Source organism: Hyposmocoma kahamanoa, unplaced genomic scaffold (assembly GCF_003589595.1).
Source record: "Hyposmocoma kahamanoa isolate Upper Pololo Valley unplaced genomic scaffold, ASM358959v1 100021, whole genome shotgun sequence".
In the NCBI taxonomy this organism is placed as follows: Eukaryota; Metazoa; Arthropoda; class Insecta; order Lepidoptera; family Cosmopterigidae; genus Hyposmocoma; species Hyposmocoma kahamanoa.
In genome coordinates this window covers 12,404,951-12,427,859 of record NW_020653200.1, presented here as the reverse complement: position 1 = coordinate 12,427,859, position 22,909 = coordinate 12,404,951, and the positions used below count along the sequence as shown (strand labels likewise).

Below are 22,909 nucleotides of genomic sequence, written 5' to 3'. Positions count from 1 at the left end.
AGACTACGTGTTAGATAAAGATGCATGGACAGACGACATGACTCCAGAATCCACACAAATTTTATTCAAAGTGCATAGTCCATAGCATTTAAGTTTATTTGAAAAGAGCAATCCCTAGCTAGAGTTTCTTGCTCGTTCTTCTCAGGGAAGTCAGCGTAGCAGTAGCTTAAATAAGACGTTTACAAGTGTAAATTTATTTTACCTATGGAATAAATGATTCTTTGACTTTGACTTGTGTGTCCGTCGACAAAAATACGTTATTTTCCCACGTTAAAAAATATTTATTTATACCTATTTTTTTACACTTTGTTGCACTAAAAAAAGCAGATGGTGAAATTAATATGAGAAATTGATATATAAATATACATAATAAATTATATATAATTATTTTTAAATTGAAATATCCTCAACACTTGAATTTAAAAATATACATATAAAATTGTATACTTGCGGATATCGATACACACCCTTGCATTTACAATTTCCTACTATTTCTTGACAATACCATTTCCTGACAAATGCATTAGTCTAGCGCATGTTCTAAATACGATTTTTTAATGGCTTAAACTTATACGGTAGCTGGAAACGCGTACCTAATTCGTCGCTTCAAGGGGAGAACGTGTGAACGATATTGCGGGGCTATGTTGAGTGTGTGCGTTATTATTATTATTATTTCAGTTTAGGCCGTTAGAAAAGCGTACCTAATTAATTTCTCCTTGGGCTACGTATTGTATACGAAAAGCCGCATCCCGAGCAGGGGTGTAATCGTTTTTACAGACTAAATATTTTCTTCAGGAACCGATTACACAATTGTGAATTGATATGTGGGTAATATCGACAACGTGTTTAGCGATATAATTGTTTCATTAAATGTCGATGCCGCCAACAAACACTACGCCAACTTCATTTTTGTTCATTTTCTGTTTTTAATGTAAATAAGGCTTTATTTAGGTATTTGCTAATATCATGCTCCCCGAATTTTGTTTATTTTTTTTTTAGTTTTTCTTTATTTTTTGTTTTCTTGAAATTTGGGGTGCATGATATTAGTAAATAAATAGGACTGTTTACATATAAACAGAAAATGACCAAAAATTAAGCTGACGTAGTGTTTGTTCATTGGAAGTATCGATTCTGGAAACAAAAGTGTTATAGGTACCTAGTACGGGAGACGGTACAAATTTATTTGACATTGTAGTAGCAGAAACTCTAAATGTGTTGTTACGTTTATCACTTGTTTTTCAGAACATGACAAAATCGAGTGGCTCGGGGCGCGAGACACCAGTAAAATCGGAACCTTCCAGGACAGAAGCAACACCCACCACCTCTGTGGTGACGCAAGACAAAGCCAAGGATGGTTCGGCTCACCCGCATCCTGGAAGCGATACCAGGGTAAGAGCATTTGTAAATTCATACAAAGAATGATCGATGTCACATTTTTGTAAACTTACAATGCTATAACAGCAATGACTGATTAAATTTTACTTTCTTCCTTGTCTTGGGTAACGAACGCACCTCATCACGCACTTACACGTTCTGAAGTGTGTACGACTAATGTTGAATTTACAAAAGTAAATTTTATCGTTTGTGTACTAGTATGTGGTCTTGTACCATGAATTTTCCATTAACTACCCAATTTCAATGAAAACATTTGTTAAATAAAATGCAGTATTCAAAATTGATAATTTAGATGAGTACGCACTTTGAGATCAGGTAGATGGAAAAAAATATTTGAGCCGATGCCTGTTTATTGCTGAATACTTAACTATTTCATATATACTTTGCTATTTATTTATATTAAAAACTGCTATTTATTAGCAATAAAAAACTGTTACTTCAGTCGTTTTTTTATTGGTTACGCCATCTATCGTACTGCTCTTGAACTACAAACCCCGCTACGTATACTAAAATGGATGTAAAATGGTAAACGGGCAACGTCCTTCATTTGGATAGTATATTAGTTGTAACCTTAGTTGAATACATTTTATGTGATTGTGTATTTATTTCAACAGTATTATCATACTGTAACGGCATCGGCAACACGGCGGCCTAGTGCGATGGCGAAAGTTATGGACATATTCCGCGGGCGCGCCTCGATGCCTGGACAAAATCTGTTGCCTATTGAAAGCTCCGAGAAACGGAAAGTGGTGAGTTAGTAGCTAGTATACTAATTTGCCGGTAGATGGCGTTTACTTTAACAATTCACTCAAAATATGCCACTGATCACACATTATTTACTTTGCATATTGGCAACGGAAATTGATGCACTTTATTTGTCGGTGTGTCTTTGCGTTTTTGAGCCTTTATATAATAATAACAAAATGAATAAGAATTACATGCACAGAGGTCAGACTAACTTACTAATTACATGGGTATGACTTCAGCTAGCAAATAGTAATTCTTTTTGTTAGCAATGATATTATTCTTTGGTTTGTGATGAAAAAGTTGCACTAATGAGAACTGGTATACGAACTTTATGGTAAACTGTTGAATAAGTTGCATGTATAATAATTCAGACGTATTTATTTTTTTTTAGTAGGGACGGTTCATGAAGTAGCTTACGTACAATGATTATCGCTCTTTTTGTCCTTCTGAGTGACCTAAGAAAAATAGCTGATTGTACATTCGGCAATGTAGTCTTGATTGTTTATGCTGGTGTTGGCGATAATCACAAATATTCCGACATAATCATATAGTTATTTTGTGATATAATGCTATTGCCAATTTAACCTGTCTTGTCAGCCATTGTAGTTCAATGACCTGGTTCTCCCCTTCCCTATTATTGTTTAATCTCACTTGATTTATTTTGTAAGTGGATTCAATTGTAGGGGCTCTGTGTCGGTTATACAATACTGAGAGCCGCAACAATAATAATAAACTTTAACAAACGCTATATGAAGATGAGTGCTCAGTTCGAAGTCCAGAAGACATTCTGGTTGGTATATTCTGTACTTTATAAGTCTTTATTAAGTAGCAATGGAAGGTCATTGGCCAATGTGGAACAATGAGCCACTGCAATTTTTGTTTTATAATATCAAGTGACGGGACGATCCGGTCTGGCCTGGTGGTAAGCGACACACCTGTCCACAACAGTTGCAGTGCCACTCTGAGCTTTAAATCGCAAAGATCTGAGGGGCACTGCCACTACGCTCGTCACCCTGAGACATAAGTTGACAAGACCCATGTGCCTTACCCCTCAAAACCAGAACGCAGTAATACTCAAATTACTGCTTAGCGGCAGAAATAGGTAAAGTGGCAGTGCTTACCTGGACAAAATCTTTCACAAAGAGCTCTACTGCTACAAAAAATAATATAAATATATAAACAAATTCGTGTGGTGGTAATTATATTTTGTCGTTTCTGTTGTTATATTTGCAGTGACTAAGTAAGTACTGTGCCTTAACTGTCAAGTGTGTACTTAAAGCTCATTACGTTAATACATAAAGTATCGGATACAGTTACTGCAGGGTTTGTCGCACCGTAAGTATTCACTGTGACATGACGTTTTGTTTTATTTCCTTAGTGATTAGAGTATAGATATTTGATTGCTTTTGTTTATGTAAATACGTGTGATCTTGTATGAATTATGCAGTTAAGTACGTATTAGTTCAAATAGTAAAACTTAACGTTGTGTCGGTGAATTTACAAGGTGAAATAACACCAGTTTTCATAATAACGATGAGTTATATCGGTCGTGTGGACAGAGTGTGACGCAGTTGCTATCTAAACGATTAATAAAGTCCAAACATACCTACGTGACATAAATGTAAGGTTATACTTGAAACGCAGATAACACATTTAAAATTGTAGTCATTGCCAATTAGAAAAGTGACAAACAATAAACGTAACTATTTTATTGATAACAATCGCCATTGTGTGTAGTTAGACGTACTTGAAAAATACAAGTAAATGAGTAAGACGATTGCTCATAACATTGTTTATTAGAAACCACTAAACCGGTTGTATTAATGCGAAAGATGTTTATTGCGATCGCATTCGTGTCTTAGAACACATACGGCACAACCGCTGGCCAGTAAATTACTTAAACACGATTTTATAAAATTGGACGTGTAAAATGTGAATGGTAACGGAGCTGGCGTGTGAAGTGATACGACTTGATACTTGCCGCGGAGAGGAGCGCGAGTGACGAGTGCGCAATTGTGTTGAGTACGACGTGATAAGCGGCGCCCGCGCATCTCCGCGCGCACTTCCCAGTTCCGTAGCGGCTGCGGAACTTGACAGCATCGGAAATCGGTCGCGTACACACTTCTGTATTGCATAACGAAGCGTCGCGTGACATCGCCCCGGCAAGTTATCACTCGGTATTCGCAGAGATACCTCCACATTGTAACAGCGTCGTTACCTCGTTAAGAAATGAACTTACTTCCGAACACTTGTACTAACAAACCGTATCAAAGGCATGTAACAGTAATTTGTGAGTGATTGTGCGGTGAGATGGCGCATTACTTTCGGTGGAAAAAGGGGAAAAGAGACGAGGATGTGTTTTATTCGGAAAAGCCCCGCAGTAGGTCTCTTGATCCTCGCTCACTGGAGCTGAGCGGCATCAGACTGGTGGCACAATACCACCAGCAGCAGCAACAGCACCAGCATCAGCAGCAACGCCAGCAACAGCATCAACAACAACAGCAGCAGCAGCACTCTGCACACGTACAGGTATCTCGATCAGCAAGTTGTGCGCAAAGTACTGCAATCGCGATCTCGGTACATTATTTAAATCGCTTAAAACTACATATCGGTATGATTTTATTATTCAAACCAAGCATTACTAATTTGTTATTTATGGCACGGTACGAGCATGTCCACAATTTATCGGTCGTTTTGTACGTGTTTATTTTGCTTGCGCATTGGTTCATAAATATAATCTGAATATTTTTTATTTGCCACATTCATTCGGTTTATACATTTTCTGTGGGTTCGTTTCTTATGATTTTTAGTGATGTTAACACATATTATTGAACTGCACTACGTCTACGTTTACCTGACCATTTAAATTATTGAGAAACGTAAGCAATTTAATTAGCGACTGCCTTTATAACAACACCTTAAGTGACGTACGACGTAACCATCGTCAAAATGATTTGAATGGCCTTCTTTTATTTTTCATGGCTTTCGTACGTGAAGTCAATTCAATCATATAAGGTACATTTATGTTAAACATGTATTTTTAGCACACTGAACAAACGAACGTAGATATTTTGATTAGTTTACCTGTTCGGAACAAGATTTGGCACACGAACATTTTTATGTGGTAGTTTGATAAGTATTTTTTACAAATTCGCAGGTGACTGAATGCTTGCGTCATTGAATGACTGGCGAACTTTGTAGTGTAGTTCGCAAGTTTAACTAAAGTCATAATTAAGTATATAATAGACACAAATAATACAGTAGAAATTTCATAGCAGAGGCATTTGGTGGGTCGTTTGCGATTTCTGCTGCGCCTCTGCTATCGTGCTCCGAAACTGATAAGTAGATTATAGCTCTTTAAAGTTGTCACTTTTTTATGCTAACGTGTAAACGTAAACCGTTTTGATAAAACACCATCTGTATATTCCTAATATTTGATCTAACACGCTAATGACCTTTGGTTTTGGTTGAAATGTTAAAATGTTCGACACTATTGTCTTTACTTTAAATGTCACTTGTAGACGCTTTGCTGATAAATGTAAGGTTATAGTAAATTTACTAACCCTATTTTAATGCCGTATTCATTAATAACTTTCGCAGATAATGTTCATTATGGATATAATTTAGCATATCATCCAATAATCTTTAAAATTTATGAATTTAAATGCGTGCTATCAATCTGGCTGGAATATCTTTTTTTTCTACGAAATTAACTTCGTTGATATTTTTTATAAGACATCTAACAAACCTATATAATTCACTAAGTAAATCGTGGGCTTCCATTGGAACAGTTAGTTCCAGTGGAACTCCACGTTTGTACATGTTTGTTTTGGGCTTGTGTTACTTATTTATTTATTTAGTTACTCCAGCTTATATGAACGGAATTGCGTTTCACCGCCGAGTGTCTATTATCTAGTGTTTTCATGATAGATCTGTCTCATGATACTCTGGGACCCTGACAGTATTGTCCTTACGCTTTGTGAACTGTAAACGGTTGCTTCCGTGTTATCAGATGGTTAAACGTGTGTCAGTACCTAAAGCCAATGATGAATTGTTGTTTGTTCATATTCATTCATACATAGGTTAGACCCGGAAAATACACAAAAACACACATGGAAGTTTTCACTGTAAATCCTGTCTTCTAAACTAAACAACCTTCAGTTATAAAATGCATGAAAGTGAGATACAGAAGTGAATTCTTGATCTCTTTATGGCTTTCATGACCTTTTTATGTCAGTAACTTTTTACAATACAATTACTTAAGATTACTATGTACTCATAGTGCAGAAAATCGCCTTCACGAGTTGTCAGTCGTACGTGACTGTTTAAAGGTGCTCGTATCTTACAAATTTAACGCAAATATCTAAATTATTACGTCGTATTAACTAATGAAATCGGAATATTCTTGAGTTTGCTGAAAACGATTCCTCTCTTCTTGTTTCTCTGTAAATTTACCAATCATAGTAAAATGAAGTTTTCTCACATCGCTTTTCATAGACTTCGTCATATTATTATTAAGAGAATCACAAAAATTGCAGATAACACAACACAACTGACTCCAACTTCCGAATAGTGACATAAATATTGGGGTTGTCAGCTTCATTTAAAAAAAGAACTCAGTCTCATCTTTCGTTAGCCAGATTTACAGTATTCTTATGAGGAACATGAATCAATTTAGCAAGTTTGCGCGCTAGTTATCTGCCTGCGTCATATGATAATAGCTGATGAGCCGTGGACTGAAGTAGAACATCACAACAGTAGAGGGATATGAGGGCCGATGTTGGGGAAGATGACACAGCCCAACGACGAATTGCCCGTTAAAACCTCTTTTGATAATAACATCAACTGCTACGCACATAACTTATTTTGTGACTTACCTACTTAATTAAAATTAATTTGCCAATTTTTGTTTTGTTACTTTTTTATCAAAACCAAGTGACGGGACGAACAAGTCGTGCGCCTATGGTAAGTGACGCGCCTATCCACAGCAGTTGCAGTGCCACTCAGAGCTTTAAATCACAAAGGACTGAAGGGCACTGCCACCCTGTCACCCTGAGAAGCAAGTTGACAAGTCCCATGTGCCTGTAATTTCACCTGCGCCCGTCACCCTGAGACGTAAGTTGACAAGTCCCATAATGTGCCTATAATTTCACCTTATAATTTCAATATAATGACCAAAAATGCTATAAAAATATAAACAGTATTTGTCTTTGTACGCCTAATTTGTCATTTTCTTTATATTTTAAAATCTTGATAGTTCTCACTTAAAATACGAACTGGGTACTTACCTAGTATTTCCTTTAATTGTTTTAGCAATCATTATAGCTTGCAAGTATTTCTTATTTTCTATTATCTCGTTGTTGTTGCAAGAGCTAAGTTGTGATGAGACTGAAAAGTTACCGAATGCTCCAGTTTAGTTACATGTAGATTTTTAATTTGTTAATAACTCGAAATAAAACACACACAGCTTCATACATACGCGCAAACACGCACAAATACACGTAAACAGAAAAAAGTAATCCTACTAACACTTGATTCTAACTTTTATTCCTTTAAAATTAATTAAACTTGATTAATTGTTTATGTAACTGTTACCACATTGGAGAGTTTTAGTAATGTAATAAATATTATTGGAAATGTTTTTCTCATGGAGTGGAGACCTGGTGTCCTGAAACACAGGCCTTGAGCCTAGCTTAGGCATCAACCCCCCACAATATCTATAGAATTGTTAAATGAATGAATGAAATATTCTTTATTTCACATAAAAAATTAGAGTATCGTAGAGTAAGATAATGTATAGCCGGTGGCCTTATTGCTAAACAGCCATTTCATCCAGGCAACCTTAGGATAGAAATTTAACAGTTGGAATGGGGGGTGCAACCAAAGAATATCTTGTAATGAAAGTGATTGTAAATAAATACACTACTCATCAATAAAGTAAATATATAAACAATAATATCAAATACATACATTATTAGAATAAATACACAAATAATAATAATACACTCTCGGACACAATTCGAGCCACCTTGCATTTTTATCCTTAAAGGGGTAGAATATAAAAATACGTTATCGAAGGACAAGTTTTCTCCGGTTTTTTAAATTCAAATTTTCAATAAGGACTTCAGGAAATTACGTTTAGTAGTATACCAGTTTCAAAGTTGCATAACAGCATTTTTCAGCAATCAAGCATTGTTTAAACTAAGCATTTAATATTGAAAATGAGGACACATAATGAGAATTATATGTCCGGGAGTATATTATACTCATTCATTAATAGTTCATAACTTTTATTTTATTACGTTTATTGCGTTATATTGTGGTGAGAAATAAATAAATTTATTAATATTATTTATTTATGTATATTCCTTTGACGTCTTTTTTATATAACTCACTTTTAACACAATAAAAACTACTTAAAATAACTAAGTATGGCTCTTGAGTCCCAATTTATTTTATTATTCAGGATACAGGAATAACCATTTACAATAATACACATTCAGGCAGTTGTTTTAAAACTTCCTACTTTAATATCATTCCCAACACGTTGCAAACTTAAAGCACTAAACTAAAGCACTTTCAAAACTGTACCATTTCCTAATGCTTGAAAAAAATTTTTTCAATGCCTATCTCTGCAAAAGGTCAATCTGATTTGAAACCAGTCCATATTACCCTTTGTTAAACACACGAAACAAAATTTAATTCATAACTTCAAAACTTTAAATTTATGTTGGTATAAAAAAAATATATCGAAATCCTAATTAAAATTTACTTTTCCTATACCAAAAAAATCCTAACTTTATTTAATACAACACTTTTATTTATTAATTCTCCAATAGGTACTCTACTTGTCCTAATTGATCAGACTCTACATTGTCTTCCGTATCATATCTTTATCTTTAAGAATTTCTACTAATCATTTAAAATTGCTATTAGATGATCAGTCCAGTAGCAAAATCAAACTATTATTGAATTTTCATTTTTATCCGATTACAGCAGAGCAAAAAGTATAAGTACTTATATATAAATTCATTGTACACACGTCAGCACATCAAGCTACACATTGACGTGTGTTGTTCCGTTGCACTGGACGCGATTTTCGAACAAAAATGTGTAGTCTGATGTGCCGTTGTCCGTACATAATATGGTGAAAAAAATCTCATAACTTTACGTACCTACCTAATTGTGCTAAATGTTGACAAAAATATTTTTTCATACACGTCTACTATAAAGCCTAATATTTTAACATTTACATCGATGTTCTTTTCTTTTCATTCCCACATTTCTAACAACAAATTCTAACGTTTTACATTCCTATGCATAACATTTTTATAACCGTTCTTTACTCAAAATGTGTACTTCTAACTCATCAATTAAAATCTTTTGTCGTATCAGGCTTATATCTTGTATAATCCGAAACCATACATAAATGTTATACCTACAAAATTGAATGTAATAAAAAAATAAATTTTTATTTATTATCCAAAATTTTTCGATACATATAAATGTACACTATGGTCACCTATATACCAAGAATTCACCGCGTAATCCGAGCCGTAAACAGACAATGCATGCCATTCCTTTTTGTGTGATCTACATTATTGATTATTCAATTGTAAACATGGCTAAGTATTCATTGAGAACATATTATTTTTAAGTGATAAATTAACTGATTGATGAAAATATCTAAAATTAATTCTAATTTCAACATCAATTTCACAAAACCCTTTTCACAGCTTTCATTCATATTTTCATGCTCGCCGCTATTTTGCCATTTATCTATTGTTAATCTATTGATTTTGCTGTACATGTGCAAATTAAAGAGTCAAAATAACTCGACACTTGGCACCCTATGTGCGATCAGTCCATAGTGCAACAAAGGCTAACGAGTCGAAAAAGTTTCGTGAAATATGTCGTTCCACTGAACATTGACCTGGCTCAGACGAACTGCAACATTTGGCATGTAACAGTGCCATCTACCTTTGTCCCGCCAAATTGCCGTAGTCGATTGGGAAGTCTTTAAATAAGGTACTGTTATCATTATTGTCCCTAATTACAGATTTTTTACATCGGTATGACATTTTCTCACTATCTCAATATTTCGCAATGGTTACACGCTCCATGATCACGGATTGATTGACAAAGGCGGTAGACAGTTCTAACTACAGATATATCTGTCTACCCTCTTTCGTTTCGACGACTGTCCTCGTCTCCACTTCTTACGGCTTTACCATTGTAACCATATTGTAATTCACTTTTTTTCGATAAAACACACTCACTGTATCTACGCGTGAAAGTGAAGTCGAATCATTTTTATTATTTCTGTTGTAAGCATCATGTAGCGGATTCCACGCATTGATAGTTTAGTCCTTTCGATCTGATCGATGCACTTCCATATCTGCAAAATGTATGTACAGAGTTTAACTACAATAAGAACAAGGACCAAGAACAGGAGAAAGTGCATGCTCCAACATTTATATGTAAGCTCTTAAGTTCTCGATAGAAACTAACATCACATTACACGATTTAAAGTGTAATTTGATTACCTATGAAATAAAGGTACTTCATTTGATTTGACGTATAATGCAGTTTTAGCAGACCCTTTATTCATACGTAATACAAAAAAAATGCGAGGCTTAGTTGCGAAATAACGCCTCAAGAGGTCTAATAAATCCCAATTGTCATAGAATATTACTGACGACTCTACTCACGTTGAAACGAGCTAAGGACGTAATACTTGATACGTTAAAATGTGATAACCCCCTCAAACTTAGACTAAATACATTTTCGTTTGTCGCTTCTTCCTTCTGTTGATTGACTTAAAAGAAATACCCTTGACATGACATCCTTGGAGTGCGTGGTGTATGAGCGAAACGAATATTTGTGAAGACGCTGGATAAATTTGATTTACAAGTCGTTCTGTGATATATTTTAAATCTAATGAGGTCGTATGCGTCACTGGCTCTTAAACGCGGAGTAAGCTGAAATAGCTCAATCAACCTATATATACACTTAAAAATGATAACCAGTTAAATCTGAATTACAGTGCTTAGGCTTGATTTTAATAATAGAACGATAATTTTGTAAGAGCTACGAACGCTTCTTCTGGTAGCAACGTCACGCGAAACGATTCGCGGCGAATGATTTCGCTTCTTCTGTTAAGGCCTGACGCAGAATCGCATTAAGTCGGTCAGAAAAAGGTTTATGTCCATGAACGTATGAGCGAATAAGAAGTGCGTTTCGCATCGTACGAACGTGGCTCCACACGGGACGGCTGATCGTGATTTAGAAACAATTGGTGCGACGGCGCGCGAACCACGTTCCAGATTAATGCGACAAGTGTGGTTAAACACGATCACATCAAGACGATTCCGCGTTAATGGTTTGGTGACTCCCTAAACGGTTTAGGTTAGATCGAGAAAAGTATTACGAGAAACTTTGAATGAAACATTTGGAATCGTTACCTTCTATAGACAAATTAAGAACACTGGGACCTGAGTATTCTGAAGAAACAATACCGTTAATCCTTCCTGTAATCTGGAATTCTTGTTACATGCCGTGTCAAATCAAAACCGGTCCCAACAACGTCTCAGCATCAATGGCGCCTGTGCCATATCATAATTGCTAATGAGCTGTCTTCGCCTCGATTCCTTCGATTGACGGCCAAAATGTCGCAGCAGTAATTCGACACGAGCGACCTTCGACTCTGGGGAATATGACGCCACTTGACACCTTACGACGAATTGCACGTTGCAGTTTTAATTCACTTTTGGTTCTAACACCGACCTCTGTCTCGTGTCTACATAACTTAATTTGTAGTTTTCCTTAATTAAAATTAGTAGAATGTTTGTTTTGTTTTGCATTTTCCGGCTGTAGTCTTCGTGTTTACGTGCGTCCCAATATTCCATTGCTAAAGTAATACAACCGTTTTCTTTATGTTCACGTATACATTACATTAATTCACTTATTTGGCGTCTTCAATGGTAGAATACAAAACAAACTTTAAATCACTTGGTGGATTTCGATCAGGTGTGTTATCTACCAAAGCGGGGCGGAGAAGACATGTTTCAATACGAACATTATTTCATTATTTCGTTATATTACTAAACTGCGACGACATGTCAAAATAAGGAAATACAAATAACTGGTGGATGATTGAACATTGTTTTACGAGAGCAAATTTTGTGATATCCACTGTTTGTTTCAGTTTGATATTGTTTGAATTAATACAATTGAGAGAAAACTCCGGTGTGCCAGATGTACTTTAAAGTTTAAGAAAAAACATTTTTTGAAAATTTATAATTTTGCAGACGAAAATGGTTAAATTTTCAATTCCTTTTTGCACTCTGTGTGTATATTTTTAAAAGCCGATTTCCATATAGATTCATTTAAAGGCGTAAACGTCAACTCGGGTATTGTTTAAACGGCGCCGTTTAATACAAGGGCTGAGCCGTTAGCTTAATTAAACTATTTGGTTGCGACATTTTAGTCCGTTCACCCTTGACCATACATTTCTGAACAATTTATATGGATAATGAACGTTGTATATACTATTCCTTTACGTAAATTATGTACTTATAGAGTTTGGTCATTGCACATTTAGTTAATTATGTGCGGCGTGTGTGTATGTGTGTGTTTTTTAATAATATTTACAAATGTATATTTGCCATGTTAATAACATCTAAGTACTTTGTTTGTATTAGGTATGTACTCTGATGAACGTTTTTTCTATTTGGCATATTATTATTATGTACCTTCATTATTTATTACAGTGATTAGTTTACAGTGTTACAATGTTTTGTATGCAGCGATATGTTGTACATTAGATTACTAAGACTTAACAGTGTTATTCACTATTCGTATTGAATATAATTTGATCTAAAAACATGAAACAAGTGTAAACGTTGTTCTATGCAGTGTACAAAATCCGGAAGTGGCCACTCCGCTTAAGCATTAGCTAGCTCGGGCCTCGTATTATTCGCACCCTGTAGCTACTAAATTGCAATACAATACAGAACCTACATTACGATTTTTGTTCAGTATCTGACAAAATCAAATCTTTACATATATAGCGTTTGTAAGTTCCCATTTATATTGTAGTGTGCGCCATACATATAAACACACACGCTCTGAAATATTTCTGATGTATAATATGTTTACGAGTAAGACGAAACACAATGAAGGCAGTTGTCATAGACGTAAATTGCATCTCTTATACGCCCAACATCAGACGGCGACCCTACCAGTGCTGCCTTAGTGCGGCACTGGCGCAGTGTATTGAAAATTGGCTTTCATAAACATAGGAATTTTTATTTTAAAGTGTCGTTTCGTTGTCTATTACCACAGTCCTATTATTATACTTAAATACAGTACCCGAGATTTTTAATTTTTTTTTTACAAATTTTTTTTTATGCTGATAGTGTTTTTTTTTAAAGTGTGCCACACCACAATTGGACAAAAACCAATAAAGACAATTATCATTGTCGTAAGTTGTATCCCTTATCACAATATATTTATAACACATGAATAACTTTCCTATTGCCGCCCAGGTTCATGGGCGGCAGTAGAAATTCCAGGGCCCCCATGCTACACCACTGAAGATGACGCCTCGATACAGGGTAATAAAAGTCCCTAAGTATAAATGTGCGATTGCCACGCATGAAGTATCGAGTTTCAGCCGTGTAACATACCCAGCCAAGTAACTACATTTCAAGTGTTACAATGTTGTAATCGTTTTAGGAATTATAACTTATGGTGTCACTTTTGCACCATTTGTATTTGTAACTTAATTAAGTTTCAATCTAGGGGTGCGTTTATGCTGATAGTGTTATACTATTCTTCTTAAACAGATTTTCCCCTTTCAATCTTTTTCCTGAAAGTGTTAATTGTAATAATAAGATTTACAACATTATATAGGCACTTTTTTTTGGTAATAGTGTAATATTTATTGTAGCTAATTACTTTTCTCTCTTTTACCTATAATTTAATTACGTATGAAGCATTTTGAGACATATGCTTGTAATGAAACGCGAATTGCGAAACTTCACACCTTATGTAATTTGAAATACTCAATTTTCACAAAAGTGCTTTATTGCGTCGTAGATAGGGTATTTTGTTTCATCTAGACATCACTTTATTTTTAAAAGTAAATAATACTGCATTTAGTAGCAGTAGAGCTCCTTGTGAAGGGTTTCGTCCTGGGAAGTACTGCCACCTTACTTGTTTCTGCCGCCAAGCAGTAATGTGAGCATTACTGCATTCCGGTTTGAAGGGTAAGGGTGCTGGTGAAGTTACAGGCATGTGCAACTTATCAACTTATGTTTCAGGGTGACGGGAGAAGTGGCACTGCCCCTTAGAACTTTGCGATTTAATTATCTGGGTGGCACTGTTACTCTATGGACGGGCGTGTCGCTTATCACCAGGCACACGAACTACTAACCAGGCGCATGACTTGCTTGTCACGTCACTTGGTACTACAAAAAATATTTCAAAGATTTGTAAAACTTGCGTGAGTCACCTGGGAATCGAACCGATCATAAATGTGAAAAAAGAACAATCCAGTAAGTCTTTTCTTACGAGAGTAAAGAAGAAGCGGCCAATTTTATTGTAAGGACAGTATGCGACACACGCGATTTTATAAGCGAAGTTTGTAAAATATAATAAGTTAATTCTTAATTGTACCTTAAATAATGTTTAATTTAATTCCTAATTAAATAATTCTTGAATTACAATTTTCTTTTAATAAATTCAAATAGATATGTCAAGTAATGGTTAATTAGTTACAACCATACAACAACAAAACAACAATAAAGTACGTTGTTCAGAATTAAAATTATTGTAGATTTTGAGTCTAATATTTAATGGGCATGGAAATTAATATTCGTGTGCATTGGGATATCCGATGATTGCCGAGGGACATTGAGAAAATAGAGGCACTGTACGCAATTTTATATCGTTATCCTTGTTCTTCAAAATGTACAACAATAGTTCATTACCAAATAAACAAAATAATGAATGACTCTAATGCGCTATCTTACCGATTCAGTATTAAATATTAATAATGGCAACATAGCTTTATCAACTGAAACTAGTATATCACGGGGAGGTTTGTCACACATTGCTTCCGAGGTACTGCCTTGTTACGACCACATGAAATTTTGTAATTAAATTTGATAAAAATAATTATAATGCGCTTTAACTACCTATGTTCGTACTTTTAAAAATATCGGCGTTAGGTATCATTACATAGCTAGGTTTTATTATTTACTAATAAGTACATACATCCATCTCCGTGAGCTTAGACCTGGCATCATTAGATTTCTGATTTATTTTTTTAGGGATTTGGAAATATATTTATTATTCATGAAGCAATATTACAATGTACACAAGTTAAAAACGGAATTAAGACGCATTATTTCGAATATCGATCATAAAAAGATAAGAGAGTCTACGGGCAGCGAACTTATCAAAAGATTGAGATTTGCATACAAGAAGATGGATCACATTTAGGACATTTGATGAATTAATTTTAAATACTGTAGATACATTGGCAGTTTGACGTTTGTTTCTTTTAAGATACCATGTTACTCATAAGGAAAAGAAAAATTTGAAGTCTTTGAATGCAATATTACTTACTTTTAAAATAATAGCTCTATGTAGCAAAATGTCCTATTTATAATATTTACTTTCCCTCCTTCCTGTATATAATTAGGGCTGTACGGTTAGCTATAACATATCATCGATATAATAATAGTGACTGTTTATCCTCTTTACAATCTTGAGATTATAAAAGAAGATAGAGGCTTAATTTTGAGTGGGAAAGAATCTTTAACTCGTAACGTAAAAAGTGAGGATTGCAGAAATTTTCTGAAGGATACTATTCATTATTTCATTGCACTAGATAACTCGGACACCCACGATCCTTTTTATACGACGACAACATTCTACTTTGTCGTAAATAGACAAGTGACTCTGTGCGCTGCATAGATTCATATCGTCAAAAGCACTTAAAATGTCTCGTCATGTGTCTCACTTAGGTATTTTCTGATTTTCCATAATATAATTTTAGATACTCCTGCGCAATACGACAATGGCACTTGATTTTTTTTTTGATACTTTTACTTTTGTCTACAACCTCACGTGATGAAAAGTGAAGACGTGTGCGTGGATAGTATATCCGGACCTAAGAGACGCCTATTTAGTTATATACTTTAAATAGAGATATCTATGTTGTTTCGTTCCGGATTTATCCGATAAAGGTCAACTACTCGTATATACATACATGTAACAGATACTTATGGTTTTCTGTAAAGACGTCTCGCCACGTTTTGCAATAATGATATAACCTGGATTTTTGTAAGGGTTTTTGTTTTCTTGATCACCGGGTGATGGTTGTGGTAATAACCTTAAAAATACCTAGTAAGTAGTTGAATTCAACAATTCTGTTCACAGAAGTGAATAAATGCACATTATTTTTAATGCCTCAGCCGCGTATATGTGTCCAAATGCTGTCGGCCATTTTCAAGCTAAAAGGGATAATAATAATTAATTCAGCCCATCATAGGGTTGTTTTTTTAAAAGGGACGGTGTATCTATGCAATGTTTCCCAAATTTACGGTTTATATTTATCGTGTCTAATGTTTGCTTCGCCGACTTTAGCTTGATGTAATGTTTTTTCTTCCTTGTTTATTATAAAATTTGAATAATTTAAGTCCTAGAGTTTCAGGAGTATTCCAGACTTGATTAATAGGAACTTTTTAGGTTCGAAATATTCCAAGAAATATTTAAGAGCACTTATATTTAATCTTTAAAGCATAATGGGTATATTTAATATATGAAATTTCGTATCTTGTAGATATTTCGTATCTTGTAGATACAAGATACGAAATTTCATATATTAGATATACCCACTGCACTATACTACACTATACTATACTACAATCCAATCACGTATAATGATTTTATAATTTCATATTTTTCAGAGCACTTAAATATTTTGTCTTATCTTTTGTACTCGAGTTTCTATTCGAGTAAGCAGTTTTATGTGCTGTGGATATTTATAAATGCCTGGAATCTATTTACAATTCCGATAATATATCCCGTAATATTAGTAATTACGATTAATTCACTACTACTGCGGGAACACTAAAATCCGTTGCCCACCGTACCGAACTTGCAACTAGAAATCCGCGGGTAATATGTCCCCGATTCTACGAACATCTACCCACAGACCTGAAAAGTGTTAGAAACGATGAAACGTTTTGTACCCGACTAAAAAACCTTTTATTGGATATTGAATTGTACAGTGTCGATGAGTTTCTTTTGAAACAATTTTAATTTTATTTTATTCGACAAGCAGTAGTTATACTACTTTATTTTATATTCATTATTATTATTATAATTTTATTACTGACGATCATAGTTATCCCTTGACATTGTATTTCCAATTGCAATATTGTGACATTGATAACGTGAAATAAACGATTCTATTCTATTCTATTCATACTAATAATGTATGTAGTGAAGTCACTATTTTGGCTTATAGAAACATGTATCAGTTAAAGGAAAAGGAAACCGTAAAGTGTAATTATAATAGCGAGTGTAGAAAAACTAAATTGAAATAGCTGCATATTGCTCGATTGAAACTAAATATCAAAATGCCTGGTACATGATCTAAGCCAACTTTTGTTGAATTATGCACACAATAAGTATAGTGATGTAGTGCCGTCTTTTAGGTGTGTTGTGCATGACCCATAACTTATTCTTAGATTGACCAAGCATATGTCTGTTATTCAATTTATTGTCTTGAATACTAAAGTCCCAAAGCATTATGAACTTGTGACATCACGAGTGGTACTATGGTTGTTATTTCTTAGTGCTATTTACGTAAAAAACACGAAAACATCGTATTACTATTAAGTGTTTACATTTACATTCTATATTTTCTACCTTGTTGCTATTGTCGTGAACACCGAAAAGTCATGGCGGAGCTAATAGTTATTAGTGCTAGTTATTGAACTTAATGTACTCCTTTTGTTAATTTATGCTTAGTTGAGTCAATTATTTATTTATTTTTAACTTTTTTCATGCAAAAGAAATGTTGAATGGTATGCTTTTTTTACTTATTTATATTTTCGTTTTTATTGCAGAGAGCCATTGCACACCAACAACATTACACAACAGGTAAGTTGCAATCTTGACATTACAAAGAGTTGCCACTCTTCTAAAACTTCATCTTCAATCAGAATTTTTTATAATTATTTCGTATTTTTCAAACAAACTAATTTTTTTGCAAGACCTGCTTTTGAAATTCGTGATTTTTTAAGTTTTGTGTTTCTCTTCAGCGAATTTCGAAATTAGAATTTACGAATCCCAGCTAAAACAAAATTTATCTTGATAGTTTAAAAAAATTACGTAGTGAAAAATGTTGCTGTACCTTTTATCTGCCGTTCACGTGGAAAATACTAATTCATTATGATAAAGTGACGACAATTTTATCGTCGAAATGTTGCGCTAAAGACCCTTGAATCATCTAGCTTCGTGTGTATTGTAATTCCGTTAAGTATTATAAATAAAATTTTCCATTATGTTAAGCCAGGGCATTTAAAACATTAAGTAAACGAGACATCGTTAGGTGCGTACTTGCGTTTTAAATATTCTATTAAGTAGAATTTTATATTGTTACTACAAGTATTGAGTTCAACATACCTTATATAACCTTTTAATAAGGGTCAATCCCTTTTAATAATAAAACTGTCCAAGAAGTATGTTCATAGATGGGTAAAATAAATAACATGGAACATTAGTAAGGTATAGGTTTGCTTTGATCTATATTTAGAATGTCTCCGAGTAATGACACTGAACAACTCAATAAAATAAAACACGTGATTCATTTCATGTAATGTCTTCGTACGTAATTTAACACAAGGCAATTCTCAATTGTTTCAGAACCAAGTATATACATATATGTATATATTATACATATATGTATATACTTGTGAACAAAAAAGTGTATTTGAATCATCAAATCAAAAGCTGTTAAGGTCATCGTTACTCACAAATGTGTACGTGTACAAAAAATAAGGAAAACATTTAGAATATTAACACGTTATAACTGGCAACGGATATAATAATATACCTTCCTATTGGTTAAATAAAGACGTAGGTTTTACGTGTATATTGAATATGTTACTTGGAAATATTCACCTTAGTGACCCGTAGCGTTTTTCAATTCAGTTTGCTACTGTTTATTACGCCGCGTCTTTTCTGTTTTTTTTTTTCTTCAAAATATAGTTTCTTATAAAATAATACATAATTCTGTTGCCGGTTTTGAATGATTGATGAAATTAAATACTAACAATGTATCAAGAATTTTTCTCCGTTACTAAACCCATGATTTTTATATCATTGAATTTGGTTATAGTGTTATTTTCATCTGACAAGGTTTATTTATACTATGCCGCGTTCAGAGATGTGACGTCGTCGTTGTCTTTGCAAGACAATTTACTGTTTTAAGTCTTGTGCCAGGTTATAATGTTTTCTGCTTTTGCGTTCAAGTTAATTTCTGCCACGAGCTACTTCAGATAGTGTCAGTAGAAGTAGCACAATTCTTTGAAATTTCACCATATCAATCACTCTCATCCTAATATTTCGCCAAATTATGGTGTTGTTCATTGCTGTCCTGAATTTCTACAAAACGTCATGCGGTTTACCTCAAGATGATAACTAATTAACAGCACGCGTTGAGTACGAAGAATTAAAGGTGTTGTTTTAGTTATTATCAATGGCATTGGGTTTAGATAAGCGTTGATATCACGATATTAGCTAGATGGCAGAAGTGAGAACGTACGCTTCAGAGACGTTTGAATTAGTAGAATGGTAGGTCGTGTGCTCGCTACGCGCCCCGTCGCGCCTCCTCTCTTGTGACCGCTCGTTCGTTCCCTCCCGCTCTCTGCTTATTTTTACTAAGTTAGTATTCCCACGACTGCCGCGAGAGAGTAACGTGTCGCGCGTGTGAGCAGCAAAAATAATTATAACGACGATGAATTGTGACTATTTATTTACTATGCGTTCGAGTGATAATTAGCGTTGAGCAGTTGTGACATTTAGAGGTTAGGAGTTAGCGTTGAATCGGACCTTTAGTATGCGCCGGGAGCACGCCGCCGTATGTTTACGTTGTAACAGTAGGGCACATGGACGAGTCGGTTGGCTATGGTGACGCATTGAGTTAGCGTAGTAAACAAACTTGTTAAATCACAATGGTCCACACCTGGACAACGCCGCGCCGTACATAGCTCACGTCTCTCCGACAGTTCCTCTTAACAACAATAGTTAATTTTATGGTTATAGTTTATAGCATGTTGTTTAACTTCTTGTACCACTTGCATTTCTTAAGGCCATCCCGCAATTGTTATTCGAGGTGATTGTCTGCTAGACTCACCAGTTACGCACATCAGTCATTTTTGTATGTTTTGGTATCTGTGCGAGTAGCTGAGCTTAATCACGTAGACATTTCAAACCACGTTGTTTAGCTATTGTGGGGCAGGTAACGAATTAACAAAAGTGTGCAGGTGGCTAACTCTATTGTGTCCAGAATAATACGTAATTGTGTGCGTTTCGTGTACGTTCAATGTACATCAAACATTTTAATATTTTATCAGTCTTATTGAGCCTATATCTGACTTTGATGAAAAAAGTTAAATATACGATAAATAAAAAGAGCCAAGTCTTTATAAACATTGATCAAATTCCGGAATTGGATTTGAAGTTCGATTTCTTCCTTGAAGGGTGGGTGCGTACAGATCTGGCGAATGCGTCACGAACGCGTTAAATGTGCGCTGCACGCGTGCTGCATTCGTGCAGTTAAATGCACCTCGGCAAGCAAGCATAATACGTGTCGCGCGAACGGCACGCGAACTGATGGCACAACGCTAGACCCGTACGCACCCTTATAATTTAATGTAGGTAATGTCCAACTTCCGTAAATTTATAATTTAAAACCTAGTTAAATACTGTTTGCTCAACTAAAAATATAAATTATAGATCGATGCACAAATGATAATTGATTACCGGTATTCTTAAATTCTTAAATCTGTACGTTCAAGTAGATCGGAGTTTGCAACTATAAATATTGTCCATTCCATACATAATGACTGATGAATGTAAATAAGTTGAAACATCCTTTCCTTTATTTCGTGACGACTCTTATGTGAACCCTTTCGTACAAGTAGTCCTTCGTATCGCATTGCGGCGAAAATAACGTGTGAACATCACAGCACCCTTCTGAACTATGTACCTATTTAACAAACTTTTTGTGACCATTTTAGAGAGGTGACATTTGGAAACGTCTTACCACGTAATATATTATATGAACCCTGTTGCATAATAATAACTAAGAATGTTTTCCTATGATTGCCTTTAATAGAATGTATTTTAAACATGTCGTTAAAAATTGTAGTTGAATGTTATAGTGACATTACAGACGTCAGGTTTACCGTAAACCTAGATTCATAGAGCCCCGTTTTATTTGGTGCGGATTTTGCGGCATTCGAATACAATGTAATCGATAATTATAACTTTTTTATAAAAAAAAATCTCAAACGTTCTTGGAATTACATTTATTTGCCAAGTGTTATCGAAATTGGTTACCGGAAATAGCAAAACCGGATTCACCCTTAGCCTCAATTTATATTGCCGCGGAACGGAATGGAAGCGAATTTTTGTAACGATATTGTACATAGCATAGTGAACTTTAAGGTCAATTGTGTAACGTACAAACTAGATACGAGCCAAAATCTTCCGCGGAATACGCGAGCATTCACGAGCAACTTTTTTAATATCTTATTTACTTTCAGTTTTGTGTTGAGCAACAGCAGCCTAATTGATAGTTTTCATTAAAAAAAAAAATTTTGGTGCCAATATCGAAAGTTACCAAAATGAAAATGCGTTTAGGAAATGAAACTATACTAATGGATTTAAATAGCGTACATTTGTTTTTTCAAACAAACCGACGTTTCGGGCCCTTTACAGGTCCAGCCCGAAACGTCGGTTTGTCGGTCGGTGGAATAAGAAATGGTAAGCCCGTTGCGTTGCGAATAATCAATCAATTTGTAATAGGCATGTGTGATCAAAATTACTGAGCTTGTGGTTACATTACTTTCATTCCTTCTTGGCCTGGATAGTGTTAAATATTCAAACATAATTTTTAGTTTTTCGAGTTGCTGATGCTATTTCGTTTTCATGTGTTTTGTATGATGCTATTTCTTATTTGCGTGCCGTGCCATTTCTCTTTCATTGATGTTATGATATCGTACTGGGTTTGATGCGTTGATATTTCTTTGATGTGTAGTAGGTAACTTCACTATTTATGAAATGTAATTATGAAGTCTTCTATGTCCGATATTCAGTGTGCCTGTCTGTCGATTTTCTACTAAATAATTTTACATGGCAACATCAAAGAGAATATTTTTAAAACAGACTTTTATAAACTTTTCTTCGTAGTACTCTAACTTTACTTTCAATTTGTAGTCACAAAATATTTGTTAATAAATAACTTTTGCAATATTTTTCTTTATTTTAACTTACGATTTGTCAGTTTTTTTAATGCTAAACAGTCAGAAAATTTACTAGAGATTAGTAATACTAAAAAAAATATTTAAAAATGTTCTAAGTTGTTTGCTTTATACAATTGCGCGGATTAATACAAGAAACCCTATACATGCCTCAATGATTAAATGAGAAATGGCACAGAATCTTTTAATGAATTACA

The 22,909-nt window shown here is 34.5% G+C and overlaps 1 protein-coding gene across 1 annotated transcript in view; it reads left to right on the top strand.

The window, feature by feature from the left end:
- LOC113226757 overlaps positions 1–22,909 on the top strand; it is a 94,727-nt gene that overhangs the window by 21,465 nt on the left and 50,353 nt on the right. Inside the window, exons 5-7 of the mRNA XM_026459490.1 lie at positions 1,243–1,389; positions 2,010–2,144; positions 18,291–18,324. Coding sequence (XP_026315275.1) covers positions 1,243–1,389; positions 2,010–2,144; positions 18,291–18,324 — 316 coding nt within the window. The remainder of the gene's footprint in view (positions 1–1,242; positions 1,390–2,009; positions 2,145–18,290; positions 18,325–22,909) is intronic.